Source organism: Coregonus lavaretus (genome assembly GCF_964263955.1).
Source record: "Coregonus lavaretus genome assembly, chromosome: 15".
Lineage (NCBI taxonomy): Eukaryota > Metazoa > Chordata > Actinopteri > Salmoniformes > Salmonidae > Coregonus > Coregonus lavaretus.
In genome coordinates, this window is record NC_140002.1 from 1119692 (window position 1) to 1146033 (window position 26342).

General features: G+C 44.8%; 1 protein-coding gene across 1 annotated transcript in view; it reads right to left on the minus strand.

Annotated features, from left to right (window-relative positions):
• Nucleotides 1–151: 151 nt before the first annotated feature.
• Nucleotides 152–26342, minus strand: part of LOC311142596 (calcium/calmodulin-dependent protein kinase kinase 1-like) — a gene marked incomplete at its 3' end in the record, with an annotated part of 57702 nt that continues 31511 nt past the window's right edge. The window contains exons 2-6 of the mRNA XM_084178266.1: nt 22001–22052; nt 15717–16133; nt 5827–5874; nt 2038–2117; nt 152–233 (exon numbers count right to left, since the gene is read on the minus strand). Coding sequence (XP_084034392.1) covers nt 152–233; nt 2038–2117; nt 5827–5874; nt 15717–16034 — 528 coding nt within the window. The 5' untranslated portion in view covers nt 16035–16133; nt 22001–22052. The remainder of the gene's footprint in view (nt 234–2037; nt 2118–5826; nt 5875–15716; nt 16134–22000; nt 22053–26342) is intronic.

Consider the following 26342-nt stretch of genomic DNA (forward strand, 5'->3'; position numbering starts at 1 on the left):
TGGCTTTATTTTTTTATTTTAGCCTGTGTGTTTATGCAACTTTCAAAATGATTCCACCAATCTTATATCCCCTCAGGGTGGATGTCAGTGACAGAAACTCTACCACAAAAGGTGTATTTTGAACACTCATATATCTGGGCACAGCAGAGCTTCAGAGCAGGTGATTAGAGTGACTACCATACTCATGGGAAACAAGATCCCGGTCGCTGCTGGACCTCTGCCAGTCACTTCGGCTGACACAGAGAAAGAACATCAGAGATGATCTTGTAATCTACGATAGATTGTAGATTGTTTACACGATTATAGCGTGCAAAACTGGACAACAAAATCACAAAATAATCTGTTGCAAAATCGAAATATGTACTTGACATCTCTGTTACAGGGAAGCCTTTCTTGTTGTGTAGCATCTTTGCCGTTAGAAGGTTACTGGTACTCTGTGTGTGGATGTATGGGCTGAGCTCCCACCTTGAGCTCACTGTGGACACAGATCCAATCAAAACAGTGAGGAGCCAAGTCTGAATGCCAGGAAATAGAATTAAACCCTGGCAGGTGCCCTCCTCCTCCTCCTCTCTCTCTCCTCTCCCTCCTCTCTCTCCCTCTCCTCTCCCTTCTCTCTCTCCTCCACCTCCTCTCCCTATAACATTCAATCTGTCCATTCATTTACAGTACAGGCCATCTCCCTGCCAGCATGAGCACTAACACGGGGAACGGGGTACCATTTCCCACTGATGTGATTGCTTTGCATCGACACCATTGAGATGAGTCACAGACAGACAGACAGACAGACAGACAGACAGACAGACAGACAGACAGACAGACAGACAGACAGACAGACAGACAGACAGACAGACAGACAGACAGACAGACAGACAGACAGACAGACAGACAGACAGACAGACAGACAGACAGACAGACAGACAGACAGACAGACAGACAGACAGACAGACAGACAGACAGACAGACAGACAGACAGACAGACAGACAGACAGACAGACAGACAGACAGACAGACAGACAGACAGACAGACAGACAGACAGACAGACAGACAGACAGACAGACAGACAGACAGACAGACAGACAGACAGACAGACAGACAGACAGACAGACAGACAGACAGACAGACAGACAGACAGACAGACAGACAGACAGACAGACAGACAGACAGACAGACAGACAGACAGACAGACAGACAGACAGACAGACAGACAGACAGACAGACAGACAGACAGACAGACAGACAGACAGACAGACAGACAGACAGACAGACAGACAGACAGACAGACAGACAGACAGACAGACAGACAGACAGACAGACAGACAGACAGACAGACAGACAGACAGACAGACAGACAGACAGACAGACAGACAGACAGACAGACAGACAGACAGACAGACAGACAGACAGACAGACAGACAGACAGACAGACAGACAGACAGACAGACAGACAGACAGACAGACAGACAGACAGACAGACAGACAGACAGACAGACAGACAGACAGACAGACAGACAGACAGACAGACAGACAGACAGACAGACAGACAGACAGACAGACAGACAGACAGACAGACAGACAGACAGACAGACAGACAGACAGACAGACAGACAGACAGACAGACAGACAGACAGACAGACAGACAGACAGACAGACAGACAGACAGACAGACAGACAGACAGACAGACAGACAGACACACACACACACACACACACACACACACACACACACACACACACACACACACACACACACACACACACACACACACACACACACACACACACACACACACACACACACACACACACACACACGGGGAAAATTAAGACAGTGTGCAGCTAGATAAAGGCCTTCAGTTGGGCCATTAACATTTCAAGCCACTAAAATGTTCCACTTCACAAAGAGCTGAAAATGGTTGATGGATCATAATTGTCTCCTTTTATAAGTAGAAAGAGGGCTAACACACACACACACACACACACACACACACACACACACACACACACACACACACACACACACACACACACACACACACCGAACAAACACACGCCGGTCACTTACATAGTGTTTGTCGTCATTGTCATTGTAGACCAGTTTGACCACCCCGTAGGAGCCCTGCAAAGTCACAGGACAGGAGAGAGAAATGTCAATGATGCAACATATTGAATCCATCTCTGTATGTTCTTATACTGTCTCTCTACAATTCTCTGTTGGGTTTCTCTAGTCTTAGTATGTGAAGAATGAATCATCTGTGAAACAGAACACATCTTTAGAAATCCACCCCAATTCCAGCCAGCCCTGGGTGTTCTAAACCAACCAGTAGACAGAGGAAGCAGGATGAGATGCTTCATTGACACACTATTACCGTATGGTTCAGGTTCACATCAATGCAACGTGACTCATACAGAGGCTTTCATAAGGAGGAAGGAGAGAGACAGTGTAAATAGCCTGAGTGATCATTCTTAAGAGAAACCACCGTTGGATCAGGAGGTGGCTAATCTCTAATGGGCAGATGCACATACAATGAGGGAAAAAAAGTATTTGTTCCCCTGCTGATTTTGTACGTATGCCCACTGACAAAGACATGATCAGTCTATAATTTTAATGGTAGGTTTATTTGAACAGTGAGAGACCGAATAACAACAAAAAAATCCAGAAAAACGCATGTCAAAAATGTTATAAATTGATTTGCATTTTAATGAGGGAAATAATTATTTGACCCCTCTGCAAAACATGACTTAGTACTTGGTGGCAAAACCCTTTTTGGCAATCACAGAGGTCAGACGTTTCTTGTAGTTGGCCACCAGCTTTGCACACATCTCAGGAGGGATTTTGTCCCACTCCTCTTTGCAGATCTTCAACAAGTCATTAAGGTTTCGAGGCTGACGTTTGGCAACTCGAAACCTTCAGCTCCCTCCACAGATTTCTATGGGATTAAGGTCTGGAGACTGGATAGGCCACTCTAGGACCTTAATGTGCTTCTTCTTGAGCCACTCCTTTGTTGCCTTGGCCGTGTGTTTTGGGTCATTGTCATGCTGGAATACCCATCCACGACCCATTTTCAATGCCCTGGCTGAGGGAAGGAGGTTCTCACCCAAGATTTGACGGTACATGGCCCCGTCCATCGTCCCTTTGATGCGGTGAAGTTGTCCTGTCCCCTTAGCAGAAAAACACCCCCAAAGCATAATGTTTCCACCTCCATGTTTGACGGTGGGGATGGTGTTCTTGGGGTCATTGGCAGCATTCCTCCTCCTCCAAACATGGCGAGTTGAGTTGATGCCAAAGAGCTCAATTTTGGTCTCATCTGACCACACCACTTTCACCCAGTTCTCCTCTGAATCATTCAGATGTTCATTGGCAAACTTCAGACAGGCCTGTATATGTGCTTTCCTGAGCAGGGGGACCTTGCAGGCGCTGCAGGATTTCAGTACTTCACGGCGTAGTGTGTTACCAATTGTTTTCTTGGTGACTATGGTCCCAGCTGCCTTGAGATCATTGACAAGATCCTCCCGTGTAGTTCTGGGCTGATTCCTCACCGTTCTCATGATCAACTCCACGAGGTGAGATCTTGCATGGAGCCCCAGGCAGAGGGAGATTGACAGTTATTTTGTGTTTCTTCCATTTGCGAATAATCGCACCAACTGTTGTCACCTTCTCACCAAGCTGCTTGGCGATGGTCTTGTAGCCCATTCCAGCCTTGTGTAGGTTTACAATCTTGTCCCTGACATCCTTGGAGAGCTCTTTGGTCTTGGCCATGGTGGAGAGTTTGGAATCTGATTGATTGATTGCTTCTGTGGACAGGTGTCTTTTATACAGGTAACAATCTGAGATTAGGAGCACTCCCTTTAAGAGTGTGCTCCTAATCTCAGCTCGTTACCTGTATAAAAGACACCTGGGAGCCAGAATTCTTTCTGATTGAGATGGGGTCAAACACTTATTTCCCTCATTAAAATGCGAATCAATTTATAACATTTTTGACATGCGTTTTTCTGGATTTATTTGTTGTTATTCTGTCTCTCACTGTTCAAATAAACCTACCATTAAAATTATAGACTGATCATTTCTTTGTCAGTGGGCAAACGTACAAAATCAGCAGGGGATCAAATACTTTTTTCCCTCACTGTAACATAACAGGTATTGTACCATCTGTCAATAGACTGTGGGATGCTACGACTAACGAGGAACTTTGTTCTGGTGCAGAGAGCTTTTTCCGTCATTTGGACAAATCACGATTTCACAGGTGTTCGCATCTTTGGAATTACAGAAGGGGAGGGGACAATTGACCCATAGACTTGCCTGTAACATGCAAAGAGTGGGGGACGGCGCTACCACCCTGCTTCAGCTCCTCTTTCCAACACATCTCCCCTCCAAGATTAAGAGGCAGCCAGCTAGAGACTACTATGGCATGGACCGACTGGATCCATGTGGAACTGAATGTGGGCCCCAGTGGAAACCCCCATGACTCTTATATGAACTATAGAGAGAACAGCTACTACTGAATATCTAAAGGATGGGCGTCTTGTATTGATGGTCAGGCCCTTTAATGGCGAATGTTTCATAAGCCTGTCCTGATTGACAAGACAGACCCAGACACAGACAGACCCAGACAGACAGAGACAGACCCAGAGACAGACAGACAGACCCAGGCAGAGACAGAGACAGACAGAGACAGACCCAGACAGACAGACACAGACCCAGACAGACAGACACAGACCCAGACAGAGACAGACCCAGACAGATACAGACCCAGAGACAGACACAGACAGAGACAGACCCAGACAGAGACAGACCCAGACAGATACAGACCCAGAGACAGACAGAGACAGACCCAGACAGATACAGACCCAGACAGACAGATACAGACCCAGACAGACAGACACAGACCCAGAGACAGACAGACCCAGGCAGAGACAGACCCAGACAGACAGACCCAGACAGAGACAGACAGAGACAGACCCAGACAGACAGACCCAGACAGACAGAACCAGACAGATACAGACCCAGACAGACAGACACAGACCCAGAGACAGACAGACCCAGGCTGAGACAGACCCAGACAGACAGACCCAGACAGACAGAACCAGACAGATACAGACCCAGACAGATACAGACCCAGACAGACCCAGACAGACAGAACCAGACAGATATAGACCCAGACAGACCCAGACAGAGGCAGACAGACAGAGACAGACAGACCCAGACAGACAGACCCAGACAGAGACAGACCCAGACAGACAGACCCAGACAGACAGACCCAGACAGATACAGACCCAGACAGACAGAACCAGACAGACAGACCCAGACAGATACAGACCCAGACAGAGACAGACCCAGACAGACAGACCCAGACAGACAGACCCAGACAGAGACAGACCCAGACAGACAGACCCAGACAGACAGACCCAGACAGACCCAGACAGACAGACCCAGACAGATACAGACCCAGACAGACAGACCCAGACAGACAGACCCAGACAGAGACAGACCCAGACAGACAGACCCAGACAGACAGACCCAGACAGATACAGACCCAGACAGACCCAGATAGACCCCAACAGAGACACACAGACAGACCCAGACAAGGGCAGAACCAGGCAGAGACAGCCCAGGGATAACACCAACGGGGTTGACATAAGGCAATTGAACATGGGCTATTCCACTCAGGGATAATATTGATTTGAATTTGGTGTTAATCATAACAGACTGTATAATCAGTGGGAGACAGGTCGATACAACAGGGACACAATGGTAAAGAAACATGCTAGACCAATATCAGAATGAGAATAATTAAACACAGGGTGTTCTGTGTTAGGTCTAGGCTCACCTTTCCAATCTCATTCTTCAGCTTGTACTGGTTCAGCTGGACACAGTCCTGCAGCACCAACAAGACAAGAAAGGGATTACATTTGTAAACAACATTTGAAAGAAAGAGATAGGATGATTCACCCATCTACCCTATCCACCGGAGGAGAGAAATATAATATTGGATGACTAAAATACAGCCTTGGGTACACGAACAAAATGTTCTCCACTGCCTAGCTCATAGAGATGGTAGTAGCGATGTGTACGGTCACTGAATTCTGTTTACAGTCACAGATCCATTACAGGGCTGTTTAAATGGATGATTCTGAGCTCCATAGCAACCACTGATACTGCATGCACTCAACCAGGGACAGTCAACTAGGGGACAGTCAACCAGGGACAAGGCATAGAGAGGAGCATTGAGTAGGCAGGGCAGGAGGAGTGAGAAAAGAGGAGAGAGAGGACAGATGGATGTACAAAACAATTGTGAAAGAAAGAAAGAGGGAAGCAGCCCTGCACTGTTGGAGAGAGAGAGAGACAGAGAGATAGAGAGAGAGAGAGTGAAGAAGAGAGAGAGAGAGAGAGAGAGAGAGAGAGAGTGGAGAGAGAGAGAGAGAGAGAGAGAGATAGAGAGAGTGAAGGAGAGTGAAGAAGAGAGAGAGAGAGAGAGAGAGAGAGAGAGAGAGTGGAGAGAGAGAGAGAGATAGAGAGAGTGAAGGAGAGTGAGGAAGAGAGAGAGAGAGAGATGGACGGAAAGAAGAGAAGACAGCTCTCCCTCCCTACTCAGAGGACACAGCTCTCCCTCCACCCATATCCCTTGATACATCTCTCTTCCTCCTCTCCATATCCCTTGATGCATCTCTCTTCTTCCTCTCCATATCCCTTGATGCATCTCTCTTCTTCCTCTCCATATCCCTTGATACATCTCTCTTCCTCCTCTCCATATCCCTTGATGCATCTCTCTTCCTCCTCTCCATATCCCTTGATGCATCTCTCTTCCTCCTCTCCATATCCCTTGATGCATCTCTCTTCCTCCTCTCCATATCCCATGATGCATCTCTCTTCCTCCTCTCCATATCCCATGATGCATCTCTCTTCCTCCTCTCCATATCCCTTGATACATCTCTCTTCCTCCTCTCCATATCCCATGATGCATCTCTCTTCCTCCTCTCCATATCCCTTGATGCATCTCTCTTCCTCCTCTCCATATCCCATGATGCATCTCTCTTCCTCCTCTCCATATCCCTTGATACATCTCTCTTCCTCCTCTCCATATCCTTTGATTTCTCATGTGATGTATCTAACAGGGCGGCTAGATGTCATGTTCCTCATTTAGTAATTGTCTGTACAGTTAACAGGGGTTCATTATGTAGTCAGACTGTGTGTGTGTGTGTGTGGGGGGGGGGGGGGACGGTTCGTTGGACGGTGTACACCATGTGTATCCTGTACAAACGACTAATAAAACTTGAAACTTTCATTGTTTTACAGAAAACCTTTATTGACCCAAAAAGAGTATTGAATGCGGGTAAAACGCAAAAGTAAATGTTTTCTGGAGCGCATAAAAATGATGCTAAATACTTAAGCATATGTACTTTGGATGGTGCCCACATTGATCGTGTCCCTGCTTACAAATATCTGGATAGATGATAAGCTGTCTTTTAAAAAGCATATTGATGAGTTCGTTAAGTAGATGAGAATTAAAATGGGCTTCTTCTATATAAATAGGCCCTGCCTCTCGCTAAATAGTCGACGTTCCTATCGGCCCTAGACTATGGCGACATCATCTATATGAATGCAGCTGCCACTTCATTAAAGCCGTTAGATACCATAGTGCACTTCATTAAAGCCGTTAGATACCATAGTGCACTTAATTTTATCACAGGTGACAGGTTTAGGACATCACTGCATTCTCTACCAGAAGGTAGGCTGGCTCTCTTTGGCCTCACGTAGGTCGATACATTGCTCTCTTTTCATTTATAAAGCAATTTTTAGAAAAACACCCACTGTACCTAACAACATTAATAACCTTTAGACGTACAAGTTACCATACCCGAACTCAAGGATGGCTAACTCTAGAAACTGCAAGCAGCAAAAACAAATATAGAATTTGACAAAAACAGAATAATTTACCTTGATTACAGTTTTTTCCGACTGCTTACACACAAAATCTTTTCATTGTCACACGATTTTTGAAACCTCTCACTCAAAGTGCAAAACTACACACCAAATCTCCAAAACCATAAGCTATTTCTCAGCCTTTGACTCAGTTGTCAATTGCATAAAACACTTTTTTCAAAACACTACACACAATTCTCACCCTAAAACACAAAAATCTAACAGGAAGTGACTTGCTTTCCTTTTCCAAACACAACCATTCAAAATGCTACACTTATTCACCAGGTCACACACACACTCTTCACATGTGCAAACACTAATTGCTTAACTGATCACTAACCAATCACTGCTTTACTGTAGTATAGGCCTATAAATAGGTCAAAGGTCAGATGACCTGTTTTGAACAATGGATGCCAACAATGGACAGAGAGCAAGAGGAGTAGGAGGGAGAGGCAGGGGACAACAACGAGGACAAATTCAAAGACGAAGTGTTGGAAGAGGAGGAGGAGGAGGAGGAAGAGGAAAATGAAGAGGAAGAGGAAGAGGAAGGAGAGGACGAGGGCAAAGAAGAGAAGGAAGGAGATTTATTTATGTGGATGAGGTTGGCTTCAACCTCACCAAAACCAGGCGCCGCGGAAGAAATGTAAAAGGACAGAGGGCAATTACCAATGTCCCTGGACAGCGTGGGGGTAATATAACTATGTGTGCTGCCATCACTCAAAACGGGGTCCTCCATCACAATGCCATACTGGGTCCGTACAAGACCGGCCATAGGCTCACTTTTCTGGATGCAATTTACACAATGCTTGTCCCTGATCCAGATCAGGAGCCTGCTAGATTTGTGGTTATATGGGACAATGTTAGTATTCACCGGGCTGTTCTGGTCCAAAACTGGTTTGCCACCCATCCACAATTTGTAGTTTTGTACCTACCCTCATATTCACCTTTTCTAAATCCCATAGAGGAATTCTTCTCAGCCTGGCGCTGGAAAGTGTATGATTGCCAACCCTATGCCCGCATGCCGCTTCTCCAGGCAATGGAGGACGCATGTGGGGACATAGAGGTTGCCTCTGTCCAAGGTTGGATACGCCATGCTAGGAGATACTTCCCTCGATGTTTGGCAAGAGAAAACGTATCTTGTGATGTAGACAAAGTATTGTGGCCAGACCCAGCCCGGAGAAGAGATGAAGCGTAGCTTAGCACTGGTGACTGCCCACCCCCCTACCAATTCCTGGACTGCCCCCCGGGACCCCACACACACAATTGTGTTCTTTACTGTATTCTAAAGAATATACTTTTGGTTTACATATGTTTATGGTTTTGTTGTGTGCTACTGTATACAACAGTAATGTTTGGCCTAATAAATATTTTCTGTTTCTACATTGCATTGGTGTTTACAGTGTACTTGTTACCCCTCTCAGCAGATTACTTTCACTGTAGAACATTGTATTGAAATGTAGATATAAGCCTATGAAAGACCAAAGAGCTTTAGATTTAGAACAACAGTGTTTACATGGTATATCCAAAAATGTACTATTATGAAAGATGTGTTTGCCATTTGATGCAAATGCTTCATTCTGACATGTGTTTACGGCATTTTGAATGCAGTGTTACATTTTGAAGGAGATGTGAGGCATTTTGCATTTTGTGTGTGCAGTTTTGGGAATTGTGTGTAGAGTTTTGAAAAAAGGAGACATAGTTTTGAAAACGTGTGTAAGCAGTTGGAAAAAACTGTAAATTGGAATACAATCACATATGTCTATCTATTTATGTGTGGGAATACTTGGGAACAGATTTCCTCAATTTAAATCACTTTGAGCTTATTTCCTGGTGATTTTAAAGTCTCCATTTTGGTTCTGTCCCTCACCTTGAAGTGGCCCTGCAGGAGAGAGAGGTTCTGTCCCTCACCTGGAAGTGGCCCTGCAGGGGCGAGAGGTTCTGTCCCTCACATGGAAGTGGCCCTGCAGGGGAGAGAGGTTCTGTCCCTCACCTTGAAGTGGCCCTGTAGGAGAGAGCGGTTCTGTCCCTCACCTTGAAGTGGCCCTGCAGGAGAGAGAGGTTCTGTCCCTCACCTTGAAGTGGCCCTGCAGGGGAGAGGTCAATAGTTTCTTCCAACACGTTAGTGAGGGCAGAGCGACTCACCGGAGTGCATTGTGGGAGGCTGGGCCCGGATGACTAGCCAATAAATAGGAGAGGGAGATTTATTGGTGCCACAACGCTGCATTAGAAAAAAGCTCATGCTTTTTCTGCAAAGCGGGAAGGCGATGCGGTCACTGTGGTCGGAAAATTAGGAGCGAGACGGAGGGGGCAGAGTGAGAAAGAGAGAGACGAGAGAGAGAGACGAGAGAGAGAGACGAGAGAGAGAGAGAGAGAGAGAGAGAGAGAGAGAGAGAGAGAGAGAGAGAGAGAGAGAGAGAGAGAGAGAGAGAGAGAGAGAGAGTAGAGAGAGAGACGAGAGAGAGAGAGAGAGAGAGAGACGAGAGACGAGAGAGAGAGAGAGGGGGGAGAAGAAGAGAGAGAGAGAGGGGGGAGAAGAAGAGAGAGAGAGAGAAAGGGAGAGCTAGAAAGAGATTCCTAATACCACTGGAACATCAAAACTATGAGACAAGGATGTGGGATGCTGTTGTGGATGTGGGATGCTGTTGTGGATGTGGCTGAGATCATCTGACTGTCAGTGTTGTTAAAGTATCCCTGCATTGTTGGTTTCAGGTGTTACTCTACGGATTAGAGACTCCATAATGATGTTCATCCCTCTGAGATAGGGAGGGAGGGAGGGAGGGAGGGAGGGAGGGAGGGAGGGAGGGAGGGAGGGAGGGCATTGTAAAATAATCCACCACTCCACTAATAGAGGAAAAACATAACTATTGTAAAATATACTGTGTCCGTAAAATGTATATAGTATATAGAAGCCTAAGTACTGTTGTCCATTAGTTTACTCCAATTACAGGTTGGGTGGTAGGGTTAGGGGAAAATAATAATGGAAAATATATGAGAAAGAAAGTATATATACTACCAATGAAAAGTTTGGACACAACCACTCATTCCAGGGTTTTTCTTTATTTTTACTATTTTCTACATTGTAGTATAATAGTGAAGACATCAAAACTATGAAATAACACATATGGGGCGGCGCACAAATGGCCCAGCGTCGTCCAGGGTAGGGGAGGGAATGGCCGGCAGGGATGTAGCTCAGTTGGTAGAGCATGGCGTTTGCAACGCCAGGGTTGTGGGTTCGATTCCCACGGGGGGTATGAAAAATTAAATTAAAATAATGTATGCACTCACTAACTGTAAGTCGCTCTGGATAAGAGCGTCTGCTAAATGACTAAAATGTAAAATATAAATATGGAATAATGTAGTAACCAAAAAAGTGTTAAACAAATCAAAATATATTTTATATTTGAAATTCTTCAAAGTAGCCACCCTTTGCCTTGATGACATCTTTGCACACTCTTGGAATTCTCTCAACCAGCTTCATGACGTAGTCACCTGGAATACATTTCAATTAACAGGTAATTTGTGGAATTTCTTTCCTTCTTAATGCGCTTGAGCCAATCAGTTGTGTTGGGACAAGGTAGGGGTGGTATACAGAAGATAGCCCTATTTCGTAAAAGACCAAGTCCATATTATGGCAAGAACAGTTCAAATAAGCAAAGAGAAACGACAGTCCATCATTACTTTAAGACATGAAGGTCAGTCAATCCGGAAAATTTCAAGAACTTTGAAAGTTTCTTCAAGTGCAGTCGCAAAAAACATCAAGCGCTATGATGAAACTGGCTCTCATGAGGACCGCCACAGGAAAGGAAGTCCTAGAGTTACCTCTGCTGCAGAGGATAAGTTCATTAGAGTTAACTGCACTTCAGATTGCAGCCCAAATAAATACTTCACAGAGTTCAAGTAACAGACACATCTCAACATCAACTGTTCAGAAGAGACTGCGTGAATCAGGCCTTCATGGCCGAATTGCTGCAAAGAAACCACTACTAAAGGACACCAATAAGAAGAAGAGACTTGCTTGGGACAAGAAACACGCGCAATGGACATTAGACCGGTGGAAATCTGTCCTTTGGTCTGATGAGTCCAAATTTTAGATTTTTGGTTCCAACCGCTGTGTCTTTGTGAAACGCGGTGTGGGTGAATGGATGATCTCTGCATGTGTATTTCCTACCGTAAAGCATGGAGGAGGAGGTGTGATGGTGTGGGGGTGCTTTGCTGGTGACACTGTCAGTGATTTATTTAGAATTCAAGGCACACTTAACCAGCATGGCTATCACAGCATTCTGCAGCGATATGCTATCCCATCTGGTTTGCGCTTAGTGGGACTATCATTTGTTTTTCAACAGGACAATGACCCAACACACCTCCAGGCTGTGTAAGGGCTATTTGACCAAGAAGGAGAGTGATGAAGTGCTGCATCAGATGACCTGGCCTCCACAATCACCCGACCTCAACCCAATTGAGGTGGTTTGGGATGAGTTGGACCGCAGAGTGAAGGAAAAGCAGCCAACGAGTGCTCAGCATATGTAGGAACTCCTTCAAGACTGTTGGAAAATCATTCTTCATGAAGCTGGTTGAGAGAATGCCAAGACTGTGCAAAGCTGTCATCAAGGCAAAGGGTGGCTACTTTGAATATATTTTGATTTGTTTAACACTTTTTGGGTTAGTACATGATTCCATATGTGTTATTTCATAGTTTTGATGTCTTCACTTTTATTCTACAATGTAGAAAATAGTAAAAATAAAGAAAAACCCTTGAATGAGTAGGTGTGTCCAAACTTTCGACTGGTGCTGTATATACAGTTGAAGTCGGAAGTTTACATACACTTAGGTTGGAGTCATTAAAACTGATTTTTCAACCACTCCACACATTTCTTGTTAACCAACTATAGTTTTGGCAAGTCGGTTAGGACATCTACTTTGTGCATGACACCAGTAATTTTTCCAACAATTGTTTCCAGACAGATTATTTCACTTATAATTCACTGTATCACAATTCCAGTGGGTCAGAAGTTTACATACGCTAAGTTGACTGTGCCTTTAAACAGCTTGGAAAATTCCAGAAAAAGATGACATGGCTTTAGAAGCTTCTGATAGGCTAATTGACATCATTTGAGTCAATTGTAGGTGTACCTGTGGATGTATTTCAAGGCCTACCTTCAAACTCAGTGCCTCTTTGCTTGACATCATGGGAAAATGAAAAGAAATCAGCCAAGACCTCAGAAAAAAAATTGTAGACCTCCACAAGTCTGGTTCATCCTTGGGAGCAATTTCCAAACGCCTGAAGGTACCACGTTCATCTGTACAAACAATAGTATGCAAGTATAAACACCATGGCACCATGCAGCCATCATACCCCTCAGGAAGGAGACGCATTCTTTCTCCTAGAGATGGACGTACTTTGGTGCGAAAAGTGCAAATCAATCCCAGAACAACAGCAATGGACCTTGTGAAGATGCTGGAGGAAACAGGTACAAAAGTATCTATATCCACAGTAAAACGAGTCCTATATCGACATAACTTGAAATGCCACTCAGCAAGGAAGAAGCCACTGCTCAAAAACCACCATAAAAAAGCCACGGTTTGCAACTGCATATGGGGACAAAGATCGTACTTTTTGGAGAAATGTCCTCTGGTCTGATGAAACAAAAATAGAACTGTTTGGCCATAATGACCATCGTTATGTTTGGAGGAAAAAGGGGGTTGCTTGCAAGCCGAAGAACACCATCCCAACCGTGAAGCACGGGGGTGGAAGCATCATGCTGTGGGGGTGCTTTGCTGCAGGAGGGACTGGCACACTTCACAAAATAGATGGCATCACGAGGAAGGAAAATTATGTGGATATATTGAAGCAACATCTCAAGACATCAGTCAGGAATTTAAAGTCTGGTTGCAAATGGGTCTTCCAAATGGACAATGACCCCAAGCATACTTCCAACGTTGTGGCAAAATGGCTTAAGGACAACAAAGTCAAGGTATTGGAGTGGCCATCACAAAGCCCTGACCTCAATCCTATAGAACATTTGTGGGCAGAACTGAAAAAGCGTGTGCGAGCAAGGAGGCCTACAAACCTGACTCAGTTATACTAGCTCTGTCAGGAGGAATGGGCCAAAATTCACCCAACTTATTGTGGGAAGCTTGTGGAAGGCTACCTGAAATGTTTGACCCAAGTTAAACAATTTAAAGGCAATGCTACCAAATTCTAATTGAGTGTGTGTAAACGTCTAACCCACTGGGAATGTGATGAAAGAAATAAAAGCTGAAATAAATCATTCTCTCTACTATTATTCTGACATTTCACATTCTTAAAATAAAGTGGTGATCCTAACTGACCTAAGACAGGGAATTTCTACTAGGATTAAATGTCAGGAATTGTGAAAAACGGAGTTTAAATGTATTTGGCTAAGGTGTATGTAAACTTCTGAGTTCAACTGTATATTTATAAAAAAATATATATGGGGGATTGGAAATGATGAAGACAATTACATTGGTAGAAGCCACAATCTATCTGCAATATTAAAGCTGATCTACACCCTAAAAAAATTCAATAATTACAAATAAAAAAGAGGAAAACCCCTTTCTCGCTCACCATGCCATTGAAGGTCATCCATTGCGAGTGAAGTCAGAAGCATTTCCTGGTTCACTGTCACTCAGCACAGCTACAACTGCATGTACAACCTTGATGCGTCCCAAATTTAACCCTATTACCCCTATTAAACTAGGGGTTTAGTCAAAAGGAGTGCACTACATAGGGAATAGGGTGCCATTTGAGACTCAGCACCTCTGGTCTTTTAGAAGCTGACAGCCGGAGCCAGACAGAACCTTTAAACCTCTCAGTCTTAGGCTGCGTCCCAAATAGCACCCTATTCCCTATAAAGTGCACTACTTTTGACCAGGGCTCTAGGGATTAGGGTGCCATTTCATATGCACTCTTGGAGATGGGCTATTTCCTGGTGTTCTCTCAGATGAGACCAGATGGTTATCCAGCTAGAGGCAGAATATTCTATATGTACATTACACATTTCATGTCAATCCCACAATGTCATTTTACATTTACATTTTAGTAATTTAGCAGACGCTCTTATCCAGAGAGAGTGCATACATTTTCATACTGGCCCCCCCCCCCGTGGGAATCGAACCCACAACCCTGGCTTTGCAAACGCCATGCTCTACCAACTGAGCTACACGGGATGTCATGACCATCCCCGAGCATAGCACTGCCCTCAAGTCATCTCAGAACACACACACACACACACACACACACAGCCACACACACAGGGATTAGTATGTGGACTCATTAAATGCTGCTAAGACTTAAGCTCTCTGAGAGCGAAAGCTCCTGACCGACACACGCCAGGTCAGATGAGATTCATTTTCTGTCTAATAAAAGAAATATCCATCTATTCTGCACTACAAAGCTCAGTTCACAATGATGGAACATACAATCTCACTCATCCACTGTTTCCACTGCACACAGACACACACAGCTGTGACACTCAAGCCAACAATGACTGCAACAAGATGAAAATAGGATTTTCACTGGCTGGTGTCTTCAACATTTTCTATTTCATATTATTCTATTCATTCATTTATTTAAAGCTGAAAACCTCTTTGGTGTCAGTCAGATGTTCTACCACCGAACTATGCCTCCAAACCCCATTATAAACCTGACTGTTAGCCCTCTCAATTCAACTCAAAAGATAGGAGCAATAATCATTGCATGTTGCACTGAACTGAACTGAATTGCATGAAATTCCTCTCCCTTTTCCCTGTGTAGGTGCAGAGTCCGTTCCTTCTCACCTCTGCATCTGAGATGGAGACCTGCTTGGACTCCACGGTGGGTCTGCGTGCCACACGGGGGGAGACGTGAGCCCCCCCTGACGGGTACGCCCCCCGCTCCTGTAACGACAGCTTCCTCCCTGAGAGGTGTGCTCGCGGAGGAGGGCCACTCTTAGCTCCGCCCTGCTGAACCCCGTTCCTCACGCCATTGGCCGGTGAGACGTCCGTCTCGGTGGACTTCATGGTGACGGCAGCCATCACGGCGGTGAGGTTACTGGGGTCAGGGGTCATTGAGTCAGGGTCGTCCCTCCTGCAGCCCGGGTCGGTACTCATAGCCATCACTGGAAGCAGGTATTCGGGGAACGCCGGAGTAAAATGGAAGGAGGGAGGCGTCAACGTGGTCTGGGGCTGGGAGCTCACACTGGAACCTCACTGGAGCTGCAGCAAACAGAGGGTAAAGAGAGGGATCAGGTTATATTTTTGCTATTTAACCTTTATTTATCCAGCAAGTCCCATTGAGGTCAAGAGACCTCTTTTACAATGGAGACCTGGCCAAGAGGGCAGCTCAATAAAAAACACTGATCAAACACATGATATCATATGATATGAATGACATGGACATTGTGTTTTGTTCCATGGATTACAGGTTACAGATAACAACCAGACCAATCTAATCCACCCAGGAGCACGTGCGTATTGGTCGTTCCACCAATTCGGTGCGTTTTGATTTTAGCTAATTGTAACATTCTGTCATAAAGAGCATGTTTAACTTCATAAAAATATTTTTCCCATCTCAAGAGGTTAAATAATGATGGTGAAAATGTGGAGAGATTTGGGGTTAAGTGGGTTAAAATCTTCCTAAAAGTCACAGAGATAGACAGCTCCTGTATCTCTCTCTGGACACTTATTTTGTATTGGACTGGTAGTCTCTCTCTCTCTCTCTCTCTCTCTCTCTGTCTCTGTCTCTGTCTCTGTCTCTGTCTCTGTCTCTGTCTCTCTCTCTCTCTCTCTCTCTCTCTCTCTCTCTCTCTCTCTCTCTCTCTCTCTCTCTCTCTCTCTCTCTCTCTCTCTCTCTCTCTCTCTCTCTCTCTCTCTCTCTCTCTCTCTCTCTCTCTCTCTCTCTCTCTCTCTCTCTCTCTCTCTCTGTCTCTGTCTCTGTCTCTGTCTCTGTCTCTCTCTCTCTCTCTCTCTCTCTCTCTCTCTCTCTCTCTCTCTCTCTCTCTCTCTCTCTCTCTCTCTCTCTCTCTCTCTCTCTCTCTCTCTCTCTCTCTCTCTCTCTCTCTCTCTCTCTCTCTCTCTCTCTCTCTCTCTCTCTCTCTGAGTGTGTGTGTGTGTGTCAGTGTCTGTGTGTGTTTACATGCCTGTCTTAACACAGCTCGGATGAACAAGATCCACTGTCTCATGCAATTACATCGAGTGTGTGTGTTTGTGTGTCTCTGTGTGTATGTGTTTCTCTGTGTGTGTGTGTGTGTGTGTGTGTTTGTGCGTCTCTGTCTGTGTGTGTGTGTGTGTTTGTGTGTCTCTGTCTCTGTCTCTGTGTGTGTGTGTTTGTGTGTTTAAACGTGTGTGACAATCACAGCAGAGATGTGTTCATTGTAAGCTCGCCCCTTTTATCCCAAATGTAAATCAGGGAAACAGATTGTCATAGTGAGCTGGTATCAAAAATGAGGTGGAGCAGCCAGCTGGTTGAGGTATTATTGCCTCTGCAGAAAAGAGAGCACAGACATGCAAAGTGGATCACATCTACTCCATCCAAAGACCAGGGAGGGACACAGAACACAGGAAACAGTTCTCAAAGAATCTCAAAAGAACCTATCTCCATCTATCTTAATCAGTGAGTAAAGGACACACAGTAACACACACACACACACACACACACACACACACACACACACACACACACACACACACACACACACACACACACACACACACACACACACACACACACACACACACACAGACAGTAACATATAGTGCTTTAGAAAGTATTCACACCCCTTTACTTTTTCCACACGTTGTTGTGTTACAGCCTGCATTTAAAATAGATTAAATTGAGATGTTGTGTCACTGGCCTACATACAATACCCCATCATGTCAAAGTGGAATTATATTTTTTTATTAAAAAGAAATTAGCTTAACAAGTCACATAAAAAGTTGCATGGACTCCGTGTGCAATAATAGTGTTTAACATGATTTTTGAATGACTACACACACACACACACACATTATACACACACAGTAACATACACACACAGTAACACACACAGTAACACACACACAGACATTATACACACACAGTAACATACACACTCAGTAACATACACACACAGTAACACATACACATACACACACAGTAACACACACACATACACACACAGTAACACACACACATACACACACAGTAACACACACACACACAGTAACATACACACACATGTAAGACACACACACCTCCTCAGTGTAAAGCTGCTCTGGGAAGGAGATGGATGCTTTAACCTCCAAGAGCTCGGTGTGTCTGCCTCATTAGGCTTTATTGGATACAAATGTTTATTTTTGCGATTTACAATAAACCTTTGTAAGGAGAAAGTCAGTTGTAGAGGTTGAATATTGAGTAGTGAAACGGGACATAGTCATCTTCTGCTATTTCTGAGAATCCTCTCCGTTTAGTCAGTGACTGGTATTCTAGAACAACTGGGACTTTTAACTGGGGTCAAATGGATTCAACTGGGACTTTTATTTGGGGTCAAATGGATTCAACTGGGACTTTTATTTGGGGTCAAATGGATTCAACTGGGACTTTTATTTGGGGTCAAATGGATTCAACTGGGACTTTTAACTGGGGTCAAATGGATTCAGCTGGGACTTTTAACTGGGGTCAAATGGATTCAGCTGGGACTTTTAACTGGGGTCAAATGGATTCAACTGGGACTTTTATTTGGGGTCAAATGGATTCAACTGGGACTTTTATTTGGGGTCAAATGGATTCAACTGGGACTTTTATTTGGGGTCAAATGGATTCAACTGGGACTTTTAACTGGGGTTAAATGGATTCAGCTGGGACTTTTAACTGGGGTCAAATGGATTCAGCTGGGACTTTTAACTGGGGTCAAATGGATTCAACTGGGACTTTTATTTGGGGTCAAATGGATTCAACTGGGACTTTTATTTGGGGTCAAATGGATTCAACTGGGACTTTTATTTGGGGTCAAATGGATTCAACTGGGACTTTTATTTGGGGTCAAATGGATTCAACTGGGACTTTTAACTGGGGTCAAATGGATTCATGCAGCATTTTATTTTTCGCCAGGGCAGTCTTGGCTCCATGTCAACTGGAGCCGTTCCACAGAAACATCAAATGCTTGATTCTATCATGTCTCTCTGCCTCTCCCCAACTCACAACAAGCATGGCAGTGTGTGTGTGTGTGTGTGTTTGTGTGTGTGTGTAGACTCCACCATGTCAGTTCACTCACAGTGGGTGGGCAATCCCAGTCCTGGAGGGCTGGCTGCTCGTTGCCCCTGACAACCATTAATGTGAAGGACCTTGACGCACCCATGAATTCACTAAAACGTACAGTTTATAGCTTTCAATGTTCCCTGTTCGGATGACTATCTTTTTACCTCATAACAAACACTGATGCCAAAACAGTAATTACACTTCGAACAGTGGGGAAAGCCTTTTAATTGATTGTGATGGTGGTTGAAGCATAGAGGAAGAGTGGAGTGGTGGAGGTAGGGGAGGAAGGGAGATGGAGACAAGTACCATTGACTCTTGACCCCATTGAAAAACATGGAGAAGCCCCTTCCTGGTATTAGGCTAATAATTAAAACAACGTAATAATTCCACACGGAAGCATTCGAAAATAAACACATTCATTGGACCAGTGCCGTGGCTGATTCTACAGGATTAGCAGTGAAAACATGACCAGCTGTGGGGACATCAAGCAACAGAGAGGTTGTAGATAATCTGAAAAACATTTAAATAAATAGAATGCCAGTAAAACAGTTATGCTATGTTTTTGCAGAGTAGTTAGCTGAAATGTACTACGATAGTGTTTATCTTCCACTTTGATGGCAAACCTTCTGTGCTGCTAACATTCACTTCAAGTCTTTTCGCTCCGGTGCTGGTCCAATTATTTTGTTTATTTTGGAACGCTTCTGTATGGAATTATTACGTTGTCTTAACCTTTGTTATTTTTATTTTTTTATAATGTTTCATTTTTGTTCTTTAACCTTTATTTAACTAGGCAAGTCAGTTAAGAACAATTTCTTATTTACAATGACGGCCTACACCGGCCAAACCCGGACGACGCTGGGCCAATTGTGCGCCGCCCTATGGGACTCCCAATCACGGACGGTTGTGATACAGCCTGGAATTGAACCAGGGTGTCTGTAGTGACGCCTCAAGCACTGAGATGCAGTGCCTTAGACCGCTGCACCACTAGGGAGCCCCTTATCTTCAACCTAGGTCAAGTGGTTCCCAAACTAGGGGTCGCGACCCCATGAGGAGTCGCTGATATGAAAATGGGATAGCGGGAGAATTTCCAAAATCCAAAATTCCAAAAAGAAAACATTTATACAAACAAATATGAATTATAATATTGTCTTTGTACACTATATTTACAAAAGTATGTGGACACCCCTTCAAATTAGTGGATTGATAGGTGCATAAAATTGAGCACATAGCCATGCAATCTCCATAGTCAAACACTGGCAGTAGTATGAAAAATGTATGCACTCACTAACTGTAAGTCGCTCTGGATAAGAGCGTCTGCTAAATGTCTAAAAATGTAAATGTAAAAATGAATGACCTTACTGAAGAGCTCAGTGACTTTCAACGTGGCACCGTCATAGGATGCCACCTTTCCAACAAGTCAGTTCGTCAAATTTCTGCCCTGCTAGAGCTGCCCGGTCAACTGTAAGTGCTTTTATTGTGAAGTGGAAACATCTAGGAGCAACAACGGCTCAGCCGCAAAGTGGAAGGCCACACAAGCTCACAGAACGGGACCGACGAGTGCTGAAGCGCGTAGCGCGTAAAAATCTTTGTCCTCGGATGCAACACTCTTCTCTTCTAAATCAGTTTGTTGTGTCTCAGGCAGCATTGTCAAGGCCAACATGGAAATGTCTATAGGATTTCAGAGCGCGACAGCACAGAGTGGAAAGCCCCATGAACACATCTCAATAAGACTAGTGAACAAATCATCTGTTCTTCATGGAGTTGTTTATAAGTGAGGTTCTCGCCGAGCTGTTTTCTTGCTGGGTTTCATTCCCAATTGACAGCAGAGTCATTGATAAAACACTGATTATATATCTTAGTGTGTGTGTCTATTCCCGTGTGGGTTGAAAACCTCATTCCTCTAGCTATCTGAAACAAAAGCCTGTACAGTACACGACCTTGTAAGCTTGGACTGAATTGATCATGTCAGTCTCAAATCTCAATCCACCAAGACAAAACTCTCTGCAGTGGCTCTCTCTCTCTCTCTCGCTCAATGATAAACAAGGCTTCTTCTATTAGAATTTAACAGTAAACATTGCACTCAAAGGTTTTTAAAAAATAGACATTTCAGGTGTTATATTATCAGCTATGAAAAGTGTTTTAGCAATGTGCAAATAGTTAGTAGTGGAAGATAAATATCTCTCCCTCCCTCCCTCCCTCCCTCCCTCCCTCCCTCCACCTCTCTCTCTCTCTCTCTCTCTCTCTCTCTCTCTCTCTCCCTCTCTCTCTCTCTCTATCTCACACACAACAGACCAAGGTTAACAGCATACCAAACAAGTAATTGAGTGGGAAAACATTGGCATATTTACTTGGTGGATATTTGTCACAAGCTTCAGCTGTGTATTTAACACTATGTGGTGTTGCATGCTGTTCAGTGTTAGTTGGTGTTCTGTGTGTATTTGTGTAACAAAAAATCCATAGAAATGTTGATGACAGAAAGCAGTGTGTTGGTGGACGAGGACCCTGGAGTACTGTACACCGAGATAGTGATGGATATTGATTGACAGGCTAAAAACTCCTGAGGCGGGAGAGAGACCAGGCCTACAGTACCTATGGACTATTCCACTGGGACCAATTTAGCTGAGTCAAACTGGGCAAAACTGGTTGAAATGACATCATAGTTTCATAGTTTTGCCCACTAGTTGGGTCGATGTTGTTTAAGGAATGGTAGGTAGGGTTAGCGGTGAGGGCAGTATTTGAATCAATACATGGCTCCTGGAATTACAACGATAGTAGAGCTTCTAGTGTTGTATCTCTCTCCGTAACCAGTGGTAGATGTAGCAGCAGTAGCACGTACAGATTTATTTACCTCAATCTCAATGTCCCTGGATGATCGTCCTTCCTCTGAAAATCACAAGAACCTGTATAGGAAAATAGAAGGAGGTCTATGAAATACACTTAATAGAGCAATAGCAATCAGACAACAACTAAAGCCATTATCCAGTCTTGACAGGCCCAATGACAACATTTAGGACTACATTCAGTAGCATACATACTGTATTACATTCAGCATGTATTCACTAGTGAGGGGGGATATTATTTTGGATTATATATTGTATCGTATTGTTTTTACAATATCACAGTATTATGTTTGCGCTAGTTCGCTGTACCTGCACCAAAACCCCAGTATTTTTCCTGCATAGCTTGTCCTCCATCTTCTTTTTCCCGATATGTAACTGTATCGATTTTTCCCCCATCACTACTAAGTGTCATGATAATATCATATCATTAGGTCCCTGGCCCAAGTATTCACACACAAACACACACTCTGCTGGCCCACAACACAGGGATCATAAACTTCCACTTAATACATTTCAGCCAATTAAAAGATAGACAAAAGAGGAGACAAGGGAGCTGCTTCCACAGTCCTAATGCAGCTAATCAGCTGCTTCCACAGTCCTAATGCAGCTAATCAGCTGCTTCCACAGTCCTAATGCAGCTAATCAGCTGCTTCCACAGTCCTAATGCAGCCAATCACCTGATTCCACAGTCCTAATGCAGCTAATCAGCTGCTTCCACAGTCCTAATCAAATCAAATCAAATTTTATTGGTCACATGCGCCGAATACAACAGGTGCAGACATTACAGTGAAATGATTACTTACAGCCCTTAACCAACAGTGCATTTATTTTTAACAAAAAAAGTAAAAATAAAACAACAACAAAAAAAGTGTTGAGAAAAAAAGAGCAGAAGTAAAATAAAATAACAGTAGGGAGGCTATATATACAGGGGGGTACCGGTGCAGAGTCAATGTGCGGGGGCACCGGCTAGTTGAGATAGTTGAAGTAATATGTACATGTGGGTAGAGTTAAAGTGACTATGCATAAATAATTAACGGAGTAGCAGCAGCGTAAAAAGGATGGGGTGGGGGGGCAGTGCAAATAGTCTGGGTAGCCATGATTAGCTGTTCAGGAGTCTTATGGCTTGGGGGTAGAAGCTGTTGAGAAGTCTTTTGGACCTAGACTTGTTACTCTGGTACCGCTTGCCATGCGGTAGCAGGGAGAACAGTCTATGACTAGGGTGGCTGGAGTCTTTGACAATTTTGAGGGCCTTCCTCTGACACCGCCTGGTATAGAGGTCCTGGATGGCAGGAAGCTTGGCCCCAGTGATGTACTGGGCCGTACGCACTACCCTCTGTAGTGCCTTGCGGTCGGAGGCCAAGCAGTTGCCATACCAGGCGGTGATGCAACCAGTCAGGATGCTCTCGATGGTGCAGCTGTAGAATCTTTTGAGGATCTGAGGACCCATGCCAAATCTTTTCAATCTCCTGAGGGGGAATAGGCTTTGTCGTGCCCTCTTCACGACTGTCTTGGTGTGTTTGGACCATGATAGTTCGTTGGTGATGTGGACACCAAGGAACTTGAAGCTCTCAACCTGTTCCACTACAGCCCCGTCGATGAGAATGGGGGCGTGCTCAGTCCTCTTTTTTTTCCTGTAGTCCACAATCATCTCCTTTGTCTTGGTCACGTTGAGGGAGAGGTTGTTGTCCTGGCACCACACGGCCAGGTCTCTGACCTCCTCCCTATAGGCTGTCTCATCGTTGTCGGTGATCAGGCCTACCACTGTTGTGTCGTCGGCAAACTTAATGATGGTGTTGGAGTCGTGCCTGGCCATGCAGTCATGGGTGAACAGAGAGTACAGGAGGGGACTGAGCACGCACCCCTGAGGGGCCCCCGTGTTGAGGATCAGTGTGGCAGATGTGTTGTTACCTACCCTTTCCACCTGGGGGCGGCCCGTCAGGAAGTCCAGGATCCAGTTGCAGAGGGAGGTGTTTAGTCCCAGGATCCTTAGCTTAGTGATGAGCTTAGAGGGCACTATGGTGTTGAATGCTGAGCTGTAGTCAATGAATAGCATTCTCACGTAGGTGTTCCTCTTGTCCAGGTGGGAAAGGGCAGTGTGGAGTGCAATAGAGATTACATCATCTGTGGATCTGTTGGGGCGGTATGCAAATTGGAGTGGGTCTAGGGTTTCTGGGATAATGCTGTTGATGTGAGCCATGACCAGCCTTTCAAAAGCACTTCATGGCTACAGACGTCAGTGCTACGGGTCGGTAGTCATTTAGGCAGGTTATCTTAGAGTCCTTGGGCACGGGGACTATGGTGGTCTGCTTGAAACATGTTGGTATTACAGACTCAGTCAGGGACATGTTGAAAATGTCAGTGAAGACACTTGCCAGTTGGTCAGCACATGCTCGGAGTACACGTCCTGGTAATCCGTCTGGCCCTGCGGCCTTGTGAATGTTGACCTGCTTAAAAGTCTTACTCACATCGGCTACGGAGAGCGTGATCACATAGTCATCCGGAACAGCTGGTGCTCTCATGCATGCTTCCGTGTTGCTTGCCTCGAAGCGAGCATAGAAGTGGTTTAGCTCATCTGGTAGGCTTGTGTCACTGGGCAGCTCGCGGCTGTGCTTCCCTTTGTAGTCTGTAATAGTTTTCAAGCCCTGCCACATCCGACGAGCGTCAGAGCCAGTGTAGTACGATTCAATCTTAGCCCTGTATTGACTCTTTGCCTGTTTGATGGTTCGTCGGAGGGCATAGCGGGATTTCTTATAAGCGTCCGGGTTAGAGTCCCGTTCCTTGAAAGCGGCAGCTCTACCCTTTAGCTCAGTGCGGATGTTTCCTGTAATCCATGGCTTCTGGTTGGGGTATGTACGTACGGTCACTGTGGGGACGACATCATCGATGCACTTATTGATGAAGCCAGTGACTGATGTGGTGTACTCCTCAATGCTGTCTGAAGAATCCCGGAACATGTTCCAGTCTGTGCTAGCAAAACAGTCCTGTAGCTTAGCATCTGCGTCATCTGACCACTTTTTTATTAACCGAGTCACTGGTGCTTCCTGCTTTAGTTTTTGCTTATAAGCAGGAATCAGGAGGATAGAGTTATGGTCAGATTTGCCAAATGGAGGGCGAGGGAGAGCTTTGTATGCGTCTCTGTGTGTGGAGTAAAGGTGGTCTAGAGTTTTTTTTCCTCTGGTTGCACATTTAACATGCTGGTAGAAATTAGGTAGAACGGATTTAAGTTTCCCTGCATTAAAGTCCCCGGCCACTAGGAGCGCTGCATCTGGATGAGCGTTTTCCTGTTGATTTATGGCCTTGTACAACTCATTCAGTGCAATCTTAATGCCAGCATTGGTTTGTGGTGGTAAATAGACAGCTATGAAAAATATAGATGAAAACTCTCTTGGTAAATAGTGTGGTCTACAGCTTATCATAAGATACTCTACCTCAGGCGAGCAAAACCTCGAGACTTCCTTAGTATTTGATTTTGTGCACCAGCTGTTGTTTACAAATATACACAGACCGCCACCCCTTGTCTTACCGGAGTCAGCCGTTCTATCCTGCCGATGTAGCGTATAGCCCGCTAGCTGTATGTTATCATTGTCGTCGTTCAGCCACGACTCGGTGAAACATAGGATATTACAGTTTTTAATGTCCCGTTGGTAGGATAACCGTAATCTTAGGTCATCCAATTTGTTATCCAATGATTGAAGATTGGCTAATAGGATTGATGGAAGAGGCAGTTTACTCACTCGCCGTCGGATCCTTACAAGGCACCCCGATCTACGTCCACGATATCTCCGTCTCTTCCTCACGCGAATGACGGGGATTTGGGCCTTGTCGGGTGTCTGTATGATATCCTTCGCGGCCGTCTCGTTGAAGAAAAAATCATCGTCCAATACGAGGTGAGTAATCGCTGTCCTGATATCCAGAAGCTCTTTTTGGTTATAAGAGACGATGGCAGAAACATTATGTACAGAATACATTACAAATAACGCGGAAAAACACACATAATAGTACAAATGGTTAGAGGGCTGTAAAACGGCAGCCATCTTCTCCGGCGCTGTTACAGTGTGTTGCAGCTAATCAGCTGCTTCCACAGTCCTAACGCAGCAAATCAGCTGCTTCCACAGTCCTAATGCAGCAAATCAGCTGCATCCACAGTCCTAATGCAGCCAATACGCTGCTTCCACAATCCTAATGCAGCAATCACCTGCTTCCACAGTCCTCATGCAGCCATTCAGCTGCTTTCACAGACCTAATGCAGCTAATCAGCTGTTTCCACAGTCCTAATGCAGCCAATCAGCTGCTTACACAGTCCGAATGCAGCCAATCACCTGATTCCACAGTCCTAATGCAGCCAATCAG